Source organism: Battus philenor, unplaced genomic scaffold (assembly GCF_028537555.1).
Source record: "Battus philenor isolate CCGP_79_NKW_IND1 unplaced genomic scaffold, ilBatPhil1.0.hap1 SCAF_8, whole genome shotgun sequence".
NCBI lineage: Eukaryota > Metazoa > Arthropoda > Insecta > Lepidoptera > Papilionidae > Battus > Battus philenor.
In genome coordinates, this window is record NW_027181748.1 from 10,750,168 (window position 1) to 10,765,176 (window position 15,009).

Here is a 15,009-nt window from a genome sequence, read left to right on the forward strand (position 1 = left end):
TATCATTATAAGATTAATTAGATTCGCTATAAAATTTAAGAGAGATAATTTAGTAATATATATGGCTCATTGGTAAAATAAGTGGTTTAAGAAGTTGTTCTACATACAATATTTTAAAATGAAAATATAAATATTATTTATTGAACATTGGAACTTATTGAGTGTCTACTTATTTTTAATATTTTCTATTTTACACTCACTTTCTTCACTAGGTGTTATAGTTGAAGAGACGATGCAGGTAGAAACTCCACAACAACGTATGTTATAAAAAACGTTTGGAAAACCCGATTTATATATGTACATTTTCAGTCAGATATAGACTAAATGAAAACAAAATAATGAAGAGACATCATTTTCTAGGAGTTTTCTAGGGTTTTTGAAATAAGAATTTATTTATTAAATTACAATTAAATATAATTAAAATATGTCTGGTAGAAGATACTGCCATCCAGGCGTAGCCATTTTTGACGCTAAAAAGCGACTCTGATAGTCATTGACTCCCAATGCTTTAAAAGTATTAAACGACGATGAGGGAGTTGGCTTAGATACCCACCCAGTCGCTCTTTTTTGTACAAGCGAGTATGAAGAATTATAAACAACGTTACATTTAAAAATTGAAGTTATTTTCGATGGAATTTTTTTCTACAAAAGAGGTCGACAACATTTAATGGAAAAAGTAGAAATTAATCATTTACAAAATTATAGAGCCTCAATTTTTATCCTTACACGATTTTTTCATAAAAAAAAGTATCTTAATTTATACCTAAGTAGTGTTTTTATCGTAACAATTTAAATAATTTATGTATGGCTCATAACTTGTCTAAGTTTTTCCAACTTATTCGTGCAGGAGAATATATATTAATTTATAATTAATATTTGACTATGAAACTAAAGAGCCACAGTCTCATTAAGAGCTATACGTTGCTGAAGCTTAATAAAAACACATCTTTGGGCAACGATGAATACAGATTTCGTAAATTTCATTGGTTATGAATTTTTATTCACGTTATGATTTTTTTTGCCAGATTCTTAGTTGGTACAGAAGTTTCGTAAATAATGTTACGAGAAATTGTGTACACATATAATAAATATTAAGAATTCTTGACCGTATATTGTGGAAGTATATTAAATAATTTTATTACAAAATATTTAATGACGTACGAATATAAAATAGGTTTTGTTTGTATTTTTAGGTAAAGTTTGAACCATTAAAGAAACACAGTCAATAATTTTAAAAATTTATTATAAGCCGCCGATAAGAATAAAAATGTTTAACTTAACAGTTTTAATTTTATTTATTTAAATAAAACTAAAGAAATCTTTAGATATTACATTTTATCTACATAGATATAGTTGTACTTCTTATTACTTTTATGAAAAAACAGGTCGACATTTTCTAACCTATTAAAATACTCCTTTAGTAAATAGAAGAACATACGTTAAGGACGCTCTTGATAATTATATTATAAACTCTACATCCATTTCGAAAAATTTAATTAGTTTTTTATAATTCACAAATGTCAGTAAAATTGTTCTGCGATCGGCAGTGGTTACAAGAAATTTTTACATTTTAATTATCACTAGTTCCAAATATGAAATGTATAAGCGAATGTAATTCTTTATTTACATTAATAAAGTTTCAATTTATTTTGGACATTTTTTCTGGAATTTTATTGTTTCCATAACAAAATAAATAATAATGCTAATCTGTGGCTTAAACTAAGAAGTTTCAAATATTTGGATTCATTCAAACTCGGGGTGTAACACAGACCCAGAAGTCTGGAATAGACGTAATGATCCCCTGTAATCTTTGTACAGGTTGTTTTAACGGTTGACCATCTGCTGTGGAAACTTTGAACGCCTGCATAAAACCAGAGAACACTTGGAACATGCTCTGTCGCGCGAATGTCTCGCCTGCACATAGTCTTCTCCCTGCAAAATATTCAAGCAAGTAGTTTTGACAAATCGTTAAATTTACTCTGTTTTCATGTTGTTACGCAGAAGTTACTTTAATTACCGTTTACCACTACTTTATATTAAATATTTGCTTAATCATCATCACATTGATCATTCAATGTCAGATAGACGCCCACTGCAAGGCATAAGCTGCTTGCATGTATAGACTTTCTTAATATTTTCCAAATAAAATCTAATTTAACTTTGAGTGGGCGCGCTGTCGTAAAATTTGCGACAAAATTAGTTTTCTGCTTTATGAGAACTTGAAAAGGGGGGTTTATTTGACTCCAAGATAAATTTGGGTTGATATCCACTTGCAGTTTGCTAGAATTTGAAATGCGTATTTTTTTTTTAATTTAAATTAATGTTGAACAATAGAATTTATTGATTTGAATAGAAGAAAACTTCCTCATCAATTAAGAATTTCAAATATAATATGCACCTATTTCAGTGATTCAAATTAATACAAGTGTATACAATTTTCCATGTATTATTACTTTAATTAGTTGTAAATCGTCAACTGAGGCAATTTTAATTGATAGTTTGCTGTCGCAAAAACGCGCGATCGATTGTATTAAACTTTAATGTGTGCCCGCTGGAAGATCAACGTATCCCAGAAATTTTCTCATAAACCAGTTTCAAAATTTAACTGGTTCCCGTGGTTCCTTGCAACTATATTTGTGTCTTGCAAGTTTTGCCATGTAATGAATGTAGAATATGCAAATTTTTGCAAGAAGTAATAAGGGGGCTTATTAAAATATTTGCCTACGTTTATAAGTGAAGTCATGTCAACATTTCAGTTCAAAGTAGTTAATTCCTTATATGACTTCCCGCTTATTAATTGTGAATCCTCAATTTTTTGTTTCGCCAACGTAGACCCTGAGTCTCCCGTGGACCCCTCGTGGTCTACCTGAGTACTCTTGGTACAGGAGGCAATTTGATTGTTAAAGGGGCAGTTTGAAAATAAACTTAATACGAGTTTAACTTTCATTTTAATATAAAAATTAGGTAATTTACATAGGGGGCGTTAGATTTTTAGAAAGGCTTAATAAGAGGGGCATAGCACAAAAATATTCGGAAACACTGGTCTAGAGTAAGGACTTAAGTTATGAAAATATTTTACCTGCACCAAAAGGTAAAGTTTTGTCTTTGCTTAGTTGCAACTGACCGTCCTCAATGAAACGCTCCGGCCGGAAATTCTCCGGGTCGCCCCATATCTCCTTGCTCATATGCAATGTCACAAAGTTAAGGTTTATCATTGTATCCTGAAAGCATTACCTTTTTTTAGTAAAGTTCAGTCCTAATTAGTAATATAAAGGAACATAATTTTGTTTATAAAGAGAACTATGAGTTCTCTAGACACGGTCATGTGATCAGTAAACTAGTTGAATTATCAATATCTGTGATCACTTCTATGAAAAAAAGTAAACATAATCTTGTATTTCTCATTTATGGTTAAAACTACTTTTGTGGAGCAATTCACGTTGTGAAGGACTTCCGACTTTGTGTTACAGAAAATAAGCTGTTAACGGATCGACAGCACGCTTTATATAAAGTCGACTCTTTTTTAATAGCCGTTTCGTTGGAAATGTGATTCGCTTTTACACCGTAACCGCCGCTCCACTATGAAGAACACTGCCGCAACATGAAACGTCGCCACAATGATGTACCTTTCAATTCACCGCGTGAGAGTCATAAGTATGTAATTTAGTCAATACAAGCATTGCGTATGCAACAGTCACGCGGTTTACTTCACACAACAGTTTTTCATTTAAGTTAATATAGAGGATACACTCTACTCTTAAATACCTTTAGCATTTCAATTGTAACTAATATGTTAAAAATTACGGCGTGCTTTATTGGTATTTATAGAGATAATATTATAATTATGTTATAAATTGAATATTGAAATTAAGATTGTGTTAATAACCTCAGGTATATCGTATCCGTCCAGTTTGGTGTCGCTTGTTGCACGATGTGACACTCCGAGAGGTACAATTGTGTCGATTCTGAGCGTTTCTCTGATACAGGCTTCGGTGTATGGCATGCTTCATAAATAATAAATGCAGACGTTAGTCATTTTTTTACTTATGCTGGGAATATATTTTTAATTAATAGTGACTATATATTTTAGTTGTAAGATAACTAGTAATTTAATGCTAACTAATTATAGACGAGATCAATTGAGCAGTGATAGAGATCTGAGACTTGCAATTATGGGTTGCGGGTTTGATTCCCTAGATGCAATCTTATGTAATTTATACTTAGTGCGTTAATTATTTAGGATTGCTATACTGCCAAACAAGTTTCAGAGGATGAACAGCAGCGTCTTGTGTATACCATAATACCCCACTGTGCTAATCCGCCTGCTAAGCGTGGCGATTAAGGTTTATCCCCCTATAGATATCTTTGGTGGCAGCCTTTGTCTTGCAGTGGGCCTCTATGGGTTGAAACGACCACCTCGATGACGAACTTTAGACGGCCTCTAAAAAGTGGGTCGTATATACAGGTATAGTTTCATTGTATATAATTTTTATTGTATGTTTATTCTCACTAGGTTGTCCATGATTTTTAAAAATTATTTAGTAATTTAATTTAGGTTCTTACTTCTTGCGGTCATCGAGCGTTGGCATACGATCACGACCGACTACCCGGTCGATCTCTTCGTGGACTTTATCTTGCACTGCTGGGTTTAATAGCATCCGCTCCATAAGCATCGTAAGAGCAGCTTGCACGGCAGATGCCGCTGGGAACATGTAGTCAGTGCAAAGCAAAAGTAGTTGATCCTCTGAAACAATACTGAATAATTAGTTTGGCTACCCGTGACAATATTATTTAATTGCTAATTTACGTCTCGTAATTCATTTCGTAATACGAAAAATTTTTTCGCGAAGGTAGAATTTTTTATTTCATGACAAATATTGGTATACCGGTGTGCTATTAAAATTTAGAGCGAATCTGTGTACATACACGTATAGAAACATGTATTCAGTATTTTATTTTTTACAGTGCGTAATAAAAAACGAATAAATTAGAATAACATCACCTATTATTATATTAAATCAAATTAACATTATTGTATAATATATAGATATTCAATGCCAATTACAAGATTTTGAATTTAGCGTTGAATATGTATGTTTATTGCGAAATTAAATTTATACTTTTAAATTCAAAGACGTTAAAGCATTACCCGAAAATGTAGTTTTTTGTAATTTTTTCTCCTCATTTATCTTTCTTATATACTTATCGAGAAAATGTCGATCATATCCTTCGTTGTACGTAGCTGCTGCTTCGTTTATTAGTTTCTGAAATCAATAATATTATTATTTTCTGTTTCCTTATTTAAAGTCCTTGAAATTGACTTTATTGTTTAATTACTATAAACTGTAAATTAAAAATGACTTGAATAGACGTAGGATGTGGACTTCATACGGCTATTCACGTATATGTTTGTATAAAATGGATAGATGATCTTGGTAAGGTCGCCGGTAGAGATTGAATGCTGCCTACCGGTCCAATTGGAGACCTATAAACAGTGTCTACTGTTGGACATAGGCTTCGCCCACTCGGCCCTCGACCTGTCTTAGGGCTGAAGTGATGATAAGTCTATCCAAAAACAAAACAGTTAACAATTGATAATAACGGTATAAGTAATTTTACCAGTTAGGTCATACCGTAAAGAAATCCAAAATTGCTTGATTTCCATCTCTCAAATCCTTATATCCACTGAACTTTGGCATTATATCTTTCAAACACGGCGTTAGAGAAAGCGCTGCACCAAGATCATTGGAGCTCCGTTGAAACAGCAGGGCACCGCGCGCTACTTTCCACAGAGCGTGATACTCTGACCTCGGGAAGGTTGACCCTGTTACTATGTGTATCACACCATTGATGAACGGAACAGCAAGAAAATGAGGAAGGTATATCAAATTTCCTTTCACTAGCTCCTAAAAATAACCAATAATTTTACGAGTAGTAAATTAATTGCAAAATAATATATATAAAAAAATTGTACGTAAATAAATATATGTAAAAAATACGCACTTTTTCGGCAGGGTATTTAGGTCCATTGACAGACATATCGATCATTTCTTTAATCTCATGGGCTACAGCGGACTCAAGTGACTCTTCGCGCCTACCGAAGCCGTAGTCACGCATGTATCGCAACGTGAACCTCCGTTGAACGTGCCAGAAATAACCGTCCGTGAAAAATATGCCTGTAAATTAAAACATAATATGTATATATATATAGACACATGTTCTGATGCTACGTTATTTGCACAATTAGACCTATTAAAAGCAAGCACGGAAATGGATATTTAAATTTTTTCCACCACGTTTTCTCTCAACGTAAACATCCGCGAAGTGGTAATAATGTTAACTGTTTCAGAGGCCCTCGCGTCCAGTCGATCAAAAAAGCATGCGCCTGTGCGATGCAAAAACTTAAAGTCTCCCAATTTCTTTAAATAAATGAGACTTTGAACGTTGACGCTAATCATTTTATTTATAACTAAAATGATCAGACCTGTTACATCTTTAAAAGACTTCTCTCAAACTCTAACCATAACGAGGATCAAGCGCCTTCGGTGCTTTCCCCTATCAAATAGGGTAAAGCTGTAAATGGTGGTGGTAAAAAAAATATAGATATTCATTATACGACTGCGTGAAATACGTAATCATTATTATCATCATTTCAGCCATAATACATCCATAGCAGGACATAGACTTCCGCTGTAAATTTACAATAGTTGGAGGCGGTCTGCATCAAGCGTCTTCCGACGATCTTCGGCAATGATCGTCGGTCCACTTTGTCGTTGTACGTTCTACTCTGCACTAATGCCCCCGCCGCCATCTCTTTCGCGCGCTATTTGGATTGACTACTGCCGCTTCAACTTTTCAATTTGCTGGGAAATGTTCGATACTATCGTTAATCAATGAATCTCCTCATTCCTCACTCATAGTTCATTAAGTGACTAAGAGCTTGCCAATAAGTCCAAGAGACAAGGAAATAGCATTTTCCTTACCGAGCTTCTTCCAGAATGACCGCAATCTTCCTAGAATAAGATCCATGCGACCGTCAAATTCTTCTCGATTGAGAACTTCTTTGATCAAAGCTGGATCATTCACGACGACTACGGGCATATTAGACAGGTAGAATCCCACAACTTTAGTTTTGTATTCCTTTGCGAATTTAATAAATGCAAATGGTAGATTATTTAGACCTTTTAATAGGATTAACCAGTATGCACCGTACACCGGTAGACTTGGTGGGCCTGAAATGCAAGCTTATGTTTAAATGTACTTTTATCGCTAAGACTGGTAATATCAAAACATTAATTCAAGAAAATTAAATAGGAAATTAAGTGGCAGGACCATAACCGTAAAAGTATTGATATCCTAATAAAAATAACAGGTGTATTTGAAAATTAAGAAAATAAATCTGTGTCACTATGGTGAAACAGATAAGTTATATTTCCTAGCAATTTATAATTAATAATTCGTTATCTTGAGTTAACAATTGTCATAAATGAAAAAAATACGATTAAGTTATTAATATAAAAATGAAGGAAAAAAACATATAAAAAAATGTTTGGGAAAACTGAAAATTTGCGTATTTTTATTTTTTTTTACAATTGATATGAAACCTTACCTGGCGGAAAATTTTCATGTCTTTTATAAGCTTTTTTATAAAAATGGTATATAACACCTAAAAGTATAATAGCCAATATTGTGGTTCCTATCATTTTGAACGTATACTGTGAGAAAGTGGACCGAATTGACAGATTGGGATCCACCGACTAAAACCAAAAAGTGTATCAATAATATTTATATACTAATTTCTACATTGCTGCATTATCATTGTGTTATTACCAAACAACTGTTATCTGGACATTAAAAATTGTTTATAAATGCTATATTATCGCCGCGGATTCTCTGCGTTTATAACATATATACAGGATGATTGGCCTTAAGTGTAAAAGCTTAAAAGGGGTGAATATAGCTCATTGATTATATGGATATACATGGGTATAATTATATAAGGTGTATTCAAAAATTAATGGTTTCAGAAATATTAAATAACAATAATTAGTGTATACATATAGTCCCTGCAGACTTTGTACAGCCATAAGCTATTAGCCTCTCGCATTCCAATAAAAAAATTACGTAACTTATTTCAGAGTCATCAGAGTGATTGTAAAAAGGTGTAAACGTTTTAAAGCTTTTTGATGTCAAATGAGCAATACATAGTTTTTACATCTATAATCAATCACTCTGTGTAGAATAAAAAATATAATACAAAACAGTGTTTTAGTGGATATCCTCCCGATTGCTAGCACCATAACACATATGGATATGCTGTGGTTACGGGTTGAACTTTCGCTAGCCGCACAGTTTGTGTGAATTTGGTAAGTCGTAATGATAAATTACGGCTTAACGAACTGAGCGACTTACTTATTCTTGATTAAAGGTGATGCTATTAGCCCGGGGACTTTACAGCTTCATCGGAACTGAGTTCACGGAGCGGAAGGATCCGTGAATTTAAAAACTAAAAAATAAACAGAGCTGGATGAGCGCGTACCAGTTGCATGAAGTAGTTCGCACGTTGTAAAGTGCTCTAAACTAGTACAGATGTGTAGTGTTGATGTTGTGTGTATGCGGTTTGGGGCGGCAGCGTAGGCCACAAGCGAACCAAGGAAGAATCCAGTTCCAACCGCGGCTTACCCACGCTGTGTGCGGTTAGGGAGCGCCCGGGTAAAACGGGTGTTGTGGTAACTGACTGTCATTGCTGCAAAAATAGCATTTTCAGATTTCGCGGGTTTGACGTGGCAGGCTGCAGAGTGTAACTAGCTTAAGACCTCTTTTAAAGTAGTGAAGTTTGTGTGCTCCGGCGGTAGTCCTCGGGCCGCTACGGACTATTATTTTGTCGCATTGGGAGGATTGGGATTGTCGATTGAGATTGTCGAGCTCGTAGATCGCTTCGGTGAACGCACAAGAAGACCTCGGCGTGGGCTATTACTTGTAACCACCAGAAAGTTTCTCGGAAATTTAACCGCAATGAATCGCTTTACGGACCAGTAACGCGATTAATGCTTTTTTAAATATGGCCCCCGCTATTGGTGGCCTCTCGTACCCCTCTTCCTTTGAGAAAGGCAGAGTTATTTCGTTTCATTTCATAATTTTTTTCACATTACTTTTATTTGCGCGCTTTTACATTCTACTTATAATCTTTGGTACTTCACATTTCTTTCCACATTTCTTCTGCTTTTCTTTTTCATTCGTTATCATTTATTCCTCAGTTTTACATTTCTTTATTTTGTTTTAAACATTTTGTTCTATAAACACCATTTTTATTTTGCTTTATTTGCTATTTTATTGTTAACACTTATTCTTATTTTTGACTTTCATTTCTACTGATTGCTTTTTCTGCAATTTTCCTGCAAAGTTGGAGGGATATTGGTCTATTTTCGTCCTCTTTTACTAGCGAGGCCATTAACTTCTTGCAGATCTTCATGCCTAACCAGCATTCGGAGTCGACCCGGACTCCTCCGAATGCGGGACAGTGGGCTACCAGGTGGACCACGGTCTGGTCTACGCCCGGTTCACAGATGCATGAGAGATCCTCCTCGAGCTTGAACCGGTGAAGATACTCGGAGCACCCGCCGTGCCTCTTGAAGAGCTGGACCAAAACTGCGTCGACCTCGATACTGCGGAGCACGCGATCGGGTGAGGCAGCGTCCGGGAAGAATTTCCGAGTTTTCGATTACAGGGAGATAATTATTCCCCGTTAAATACTACGTCTACGACATAGCTCAGTATTCGAGTGCTATGTAATTAAAATGGGTAAAGAAGGGACGGGATATACATAAACGTGAAACGAAGAGCGAAGAACACGTGCAAGTTTTCGCTTTTGTTTTTGTTTGACTCGATACAAATTTATCTACCTATATTCGGTTGTATTTGGATAATCCCGCATACCATCACGCCATATTTTAAAACTACATCCCTATTCTTATACAAATTCTGAACTTAAACCTACTGATATAAATTTGTGCAAGTCGTGTGTCGAAACTATGTTAAATGGATTCAGTAATTACCTTATTTTCTGACGAAGCCCGTTTCTACCTTAAAGGCCATTTAAAGAAACAGATTTACAAGTATTGGAGCAGCGAAAATCTCAAAGCTCAACACGAGGCGTCACTCACACTTCATTTTCCTAAGGTAACCGTAATTTCAGCAAAAGGAATAATTGGACCCCATTTTTTCAAAGATTATCGAAGCTGTTCGGGTACTGTTAATTCTGCAGATGTATGAAGATGTTAATAGAGTTACTGGTCAGACATCCAACAAGTTCCTGCCAGTGATCAAAGATTTTTATTCAGAAAAACAGATTTCCCGACGAGACGATATCCCATGTCTTCCCTGGAGCCTAGATCTACTTCTAGCACACTTTTTTATGATTATTTAATGAGTCGTACATCAAATATCTAATACCTCAACTGAAAAATCAGCGAAGCGATGTCAGCGATCCACTGTGATCGATCGTGCGTTTGTTTTTGTGTATATTATCATGTAATAAATACAAAATGGTAAGACAAAAGTCAAATGCACCATTAAAGTAGTAAAAGCAGTATCATTATTGTAGTTGGAATTATTTTTCCTTCTTAATACTAACTCACGTATATTCTTCACGACTTCCGCTATATCATTACGAAAATATTTTCTTTTTCCTTGCCTCGAACTTGACTATAAGGCACTTGACTGTTTGTCACGTACTGTTTTTTTTCTTAATGGCTTCCGCTATGGGGACCCCTCGTACCTCTATCTATTAAGGGACAGGGACTAAGGGTTTATTTAATCATTTTTTCATGTAATATTTTAATTTTCGCGCTCTTCTGTCGTTCCTCCTATGATCCTTCATTCCTTTATTTTCTTTCTTTCCCTTTCATATCCATTTTTCCTTTTATTCGATACCATTCTTTCTTCTCCTCATACATTAACTATAACACTTTCTTTTATTTTAATATTACTAACTACTTAATAACTATTTATTTTAATATATAATATGATACGGTCAACGCAGTTCGCGAGAGCGTCTCGATTTTTTTTTACAGAGCACACTAAGGTAGTTTGACAATATTAAAATAACGTCCTTAGGTGAAGCGTCCGTTATATTCCAACAGAAATGATGATGATCACGATATTTCCCTCACTACTTATAATAACACTGCTTGTAAGTCTTATAATTCACACAAAGTGCAGTTCCGCGAAACGATTTGTGACCTACTAGTTGTTGAGTGTTGTTACGAGTTGTTGTGTTGAAATTGCTTGTGTTTTATGTTTTAGTTGGCGCTAGTGCTTCTTTAAACTCGGTCACGTGCGGCAATTATCTCTAAAAAAAATCTTACCTATAAAATAACTGAATATGCAGGGAAAGGTCAAATGTTGACAAAACAATATCTTATCTATCACAAACAATGATTTTTTTTACAGAATGATATTGTTTATATTAGACACGTGTTTTATTTTAATAAATGAATTAATCATGTGTGTAAATGATAAACTGCAATGCGGTCGACCTTTTTTACACTCTATATCTTCATTTGTATAAACATAAATTTTGTGTTTTTGATTTATTTATTAAATGTGTAGTATGGGTGTAAAATCGCGATTAATTTATTAGGAAGAAAAATTTTGTCATGTCAAAAGTAACTTTACCCACATAGTGTCAAAGTCTAAACGTCACTAAACTTGTGAACAGTTCCTTCGATCATTCAACATCTAAATCAACTATATCCGTTACGAGTTCCATTCAAAAACTCATTTTAGACTCAAAATCATTTATATCCATGTGAATGATCCTTTGTTTTCAGCATGCTTTGTTTTGTGAAAAATCCGCCGAAGTGAGTTTATCCGCATTTGATTTTATATGCCTCATATAACCTCTGTCACTATTTGCAAAAATCGTGCAGTGTAATGTAGGCTTAATAATTTTAAAATAAATTCTCTCCATAGAAAGGTATTAAATGCTAGATGTTAATTTCCCAAAAAAGGTAAAATGTGACTTAATTTATATGTCCCCTGTGCTACTACCCAACTAAATAACAGAGCGATTTTTGAAATTGAAATAAATATTTTCAATTTTAAAATAGCTTAAAATAAAAATACTTGGATTCACAATTTCAATTCACAATTTTTGATTTTCAAAAATCAGTGTAAATTTGTTTCCGTTTTAGTTTTGATTGCATATAGTGTTCACTCCAAAAATGGTAAACGTAGTTTAGTTTCTTCTCTATGCTTTCTTTATTCATAGATTGTAGTTGGTCTAGTCGACTAGTTTAGTGAACCAAATAAAAAAAAAAGTTTCTTGGGTTTCTTTTATACTGATGAAAATAACCTCTCCGTATTCCTAGGTACTTCCTCAACATTATAATTATCTAGTTGCCAAGTATTGTGCGACAATAATTAATATTGATTGTAATTGACATCTTTGCTTCCGCGACTTAAATGTGACGCTGTGTAAATTTTGGTTTAAATAAATTTGTGGGTGGTACTGATTTGTAAGGAAATATTATTTATCATCCGATGAAATATTTTTTGGGAGTTTTTACGTCTCAAGTAAATAGAATAAATATCATGTATTATTTTTAGAAATATGAAAAAAAGAGACCTCCATTGCTATTAAAAATCGCTGCAATATTTAATATACAAATAAGTAATCGTGGTTTCAGTTCATGTCGACGCTTTTAGCCTTTGTAAGGCTGTTACAGCTTCGTCGGTCTCAGGAATTCCGGATCCGTGAGTTAAATCTAAATCAAGTAAATAAGACATTGGTACAATTACCGCCTCCAAAAATCACTCCAAGAGAATAGAAGGTTTCTAATAAATTCTTCTTAATCGAAATAACATACTGCTGTACGGTGTAAACTGAATGGCTGATCCAGAGGTATCGCTTGTATTATTTGTTTTTTTATCAAAGTTACTTGGCCTTTTATACATTTGCGAGCATAAAATCGTTGTAAGTTCCCACAGTCGTGCCAAATAAGTTAATAGTCCTGTTGCCCTTCAATCGTTGTTCGTCGTCTGCTAATAAGACGTTTATTTTAGCGGACTCGCGGGTTGGCAAGCGGCTAGACTGAACTTTCTATTACTCAAAGGAGATCATAGTTACCGTGTAATCACTACCCACCAGAGCGGCGGTAACGTCACAGAGGCTAATTATTTAAAAGACAGAACTAATTAGTAACTAATAAAATAAAAGTTGTTATTCAGTTTTAATAACACCTTTTCATTACATTGTTTGTAATTTATCTAGCAAAGTTAGTCTATTTTACCCTCAGAGGTGATAGCAATTAAGATTAGTAAAACAAAGACTGAATTAATTGGCCGATGACATTACAGTTGTTTACAGTTACGAGTAAATATCTTTAGCCATGTCATCCGTGGCGACCTGATTCAAATATCAAATCGTTTACAGTAATATTTTGGTTAAATTTTTATTTAAATTTTTCCTGTAATGAAAATGTTCATAATTTTTTACATTATTATATCTTTGTTTTATCTGGAAGTAGCGTTTACTTAACAAAAAAGTATTGGTTTTTAATTAAATCGGATTTATAATTCAGTTATATGATACCTATTTTTGCAAGTAAATTCAATTTATAGTAAAAATAACTAAGTGATTTAATGATCCATACTCTACCAAATATTAACTATTGTGTTCAACGACCCTTATAGAATTTCAGATCTTTATCAACATAGCTTTATATTGCATTGGTGCAATGAAACCCGGATACTTGTTGATGACACAATAAAATCGAACAACTCAATATTTCCTATGAAGCCGTGTGACTTCAAAAAGCGCGCTTCAAGGAGTGGCGTCAGATACTGAACGCTCAATATTAAGTGAGCGAGGAAGTCACCACATTAGTTAAATTAAGAAAAATGTTAGTTTAAATTAGGAATCTAAATAAATAATAATTAAATGATATAATGGGAGCTACACAGGGGATGAGACATGATTTCACTACCACTTCCAATATTTACTATACAAGCTAAAAAGCATAATTATAAAATAAAATGTAAACAATTATATTACCTATTTAACGATAAACAAGAGGATCTGCAAGCTACTATCCACGCTAGGTAATCTACATATAATTTTATATAACCTACTGCGTTACGTGATTGGGCCAACGTTATGTATAAAAATCATTTGAATATTGGAGGTGTGTACAATAACGGTGTGAGACGTTTACCTCCTTTATTCTGTGGCCTTACTCCTGATTATGTGTTAATAATAATCTCGTTCTGTAATAAAAACGGATGACCGATGACTATTGCAGATGTACAGAAAAATTTCAAAACTTAAAATTTAATGTAAAAGATCTTTGACACTTCGGCTAGAGTGTGAATGGTGTGATTAAAAAAAAATATCTCCAGAGTTTTACATTTGCTTTTTAGCGAACCTGAAAGATTGACACTAAACATTAAGGAATATGAATGTACGGCGTTTTTATTCATTTAAACTATCTGTACATGTAATTGTGATGCGGTTTGCTGCACTTGTATATCCAAGCTTATAATCTTTGCTTGTGATAGGACAGCTTTTTTTATTATGCATTTTTATTATTATTATTATTGTAAACATTATAAAAGTTTTATACAATGCTAGAAAACGATAAACTGTAATGTAACATTAATGCAAGATAATGCAAGTTATCTCCATAACCTTTCGATAAATTAAAACAATATTTAATCCATTATGTAACGTTCTTTCTCTCATCAGTCGATATCGCACATGTGTTCGTAAACTGTCAGGCACATGTAGGTACTAATTAGACACGAAACAATTTAACATTAATTTTTTTTAAACTTTATCAGAGAAGCTTTCAAATAAACAACAGTTTCAATCATCACACGATTATGTAAAAAAACAGGGTGGTGTGCAACTTACGTTTATTATGGTGGGCCATAATAAAGTTTTATTTTGAATGTTGTGCTTATATTTATAAATATTTTTGATTAAACAAATCAAGGGATAAATTTATT

General features: G+C 33.7%; 1 protein-coding gene across 1 annotated transcript; it reads right to left on the minus strand.

Annotated features, from left to right (window-relative positions):
• Positions 1-1,545: 1,545 nt before the first annotated feature.
• Positions 1,546-7,758, minus strand: LOC137931540 (probable cytochrome P450 304a1). The gene is made up of 9 exons (XM_068774963.1): positions 7,610-7,758; positions 6,984-7,232; positions 6,004-6,176; positions 5,634-5,906; positions 5,150-5,264; positions 4,564-4,744; positions 3,887-4,004; positions 3,080-3,221; positions 1,546-1,932 (listed from the first exon to the last, which is right to left on the minus strand). The coding sequence occupies exons 1-9, from the start codon at positions 7,701-7,703 to the stop codon at positions 1,748-1,750; spliced, it is 1,530 nt and encodes a 509-aa protein (XP_068631064.1). The 5' UTR covers positions 7,704-7,758; the 3' UTR covers positions 1,546-1,747.
• Between the last annotated feature and the right edge of the window lie 7,251 nt (positions 7,759-15,009).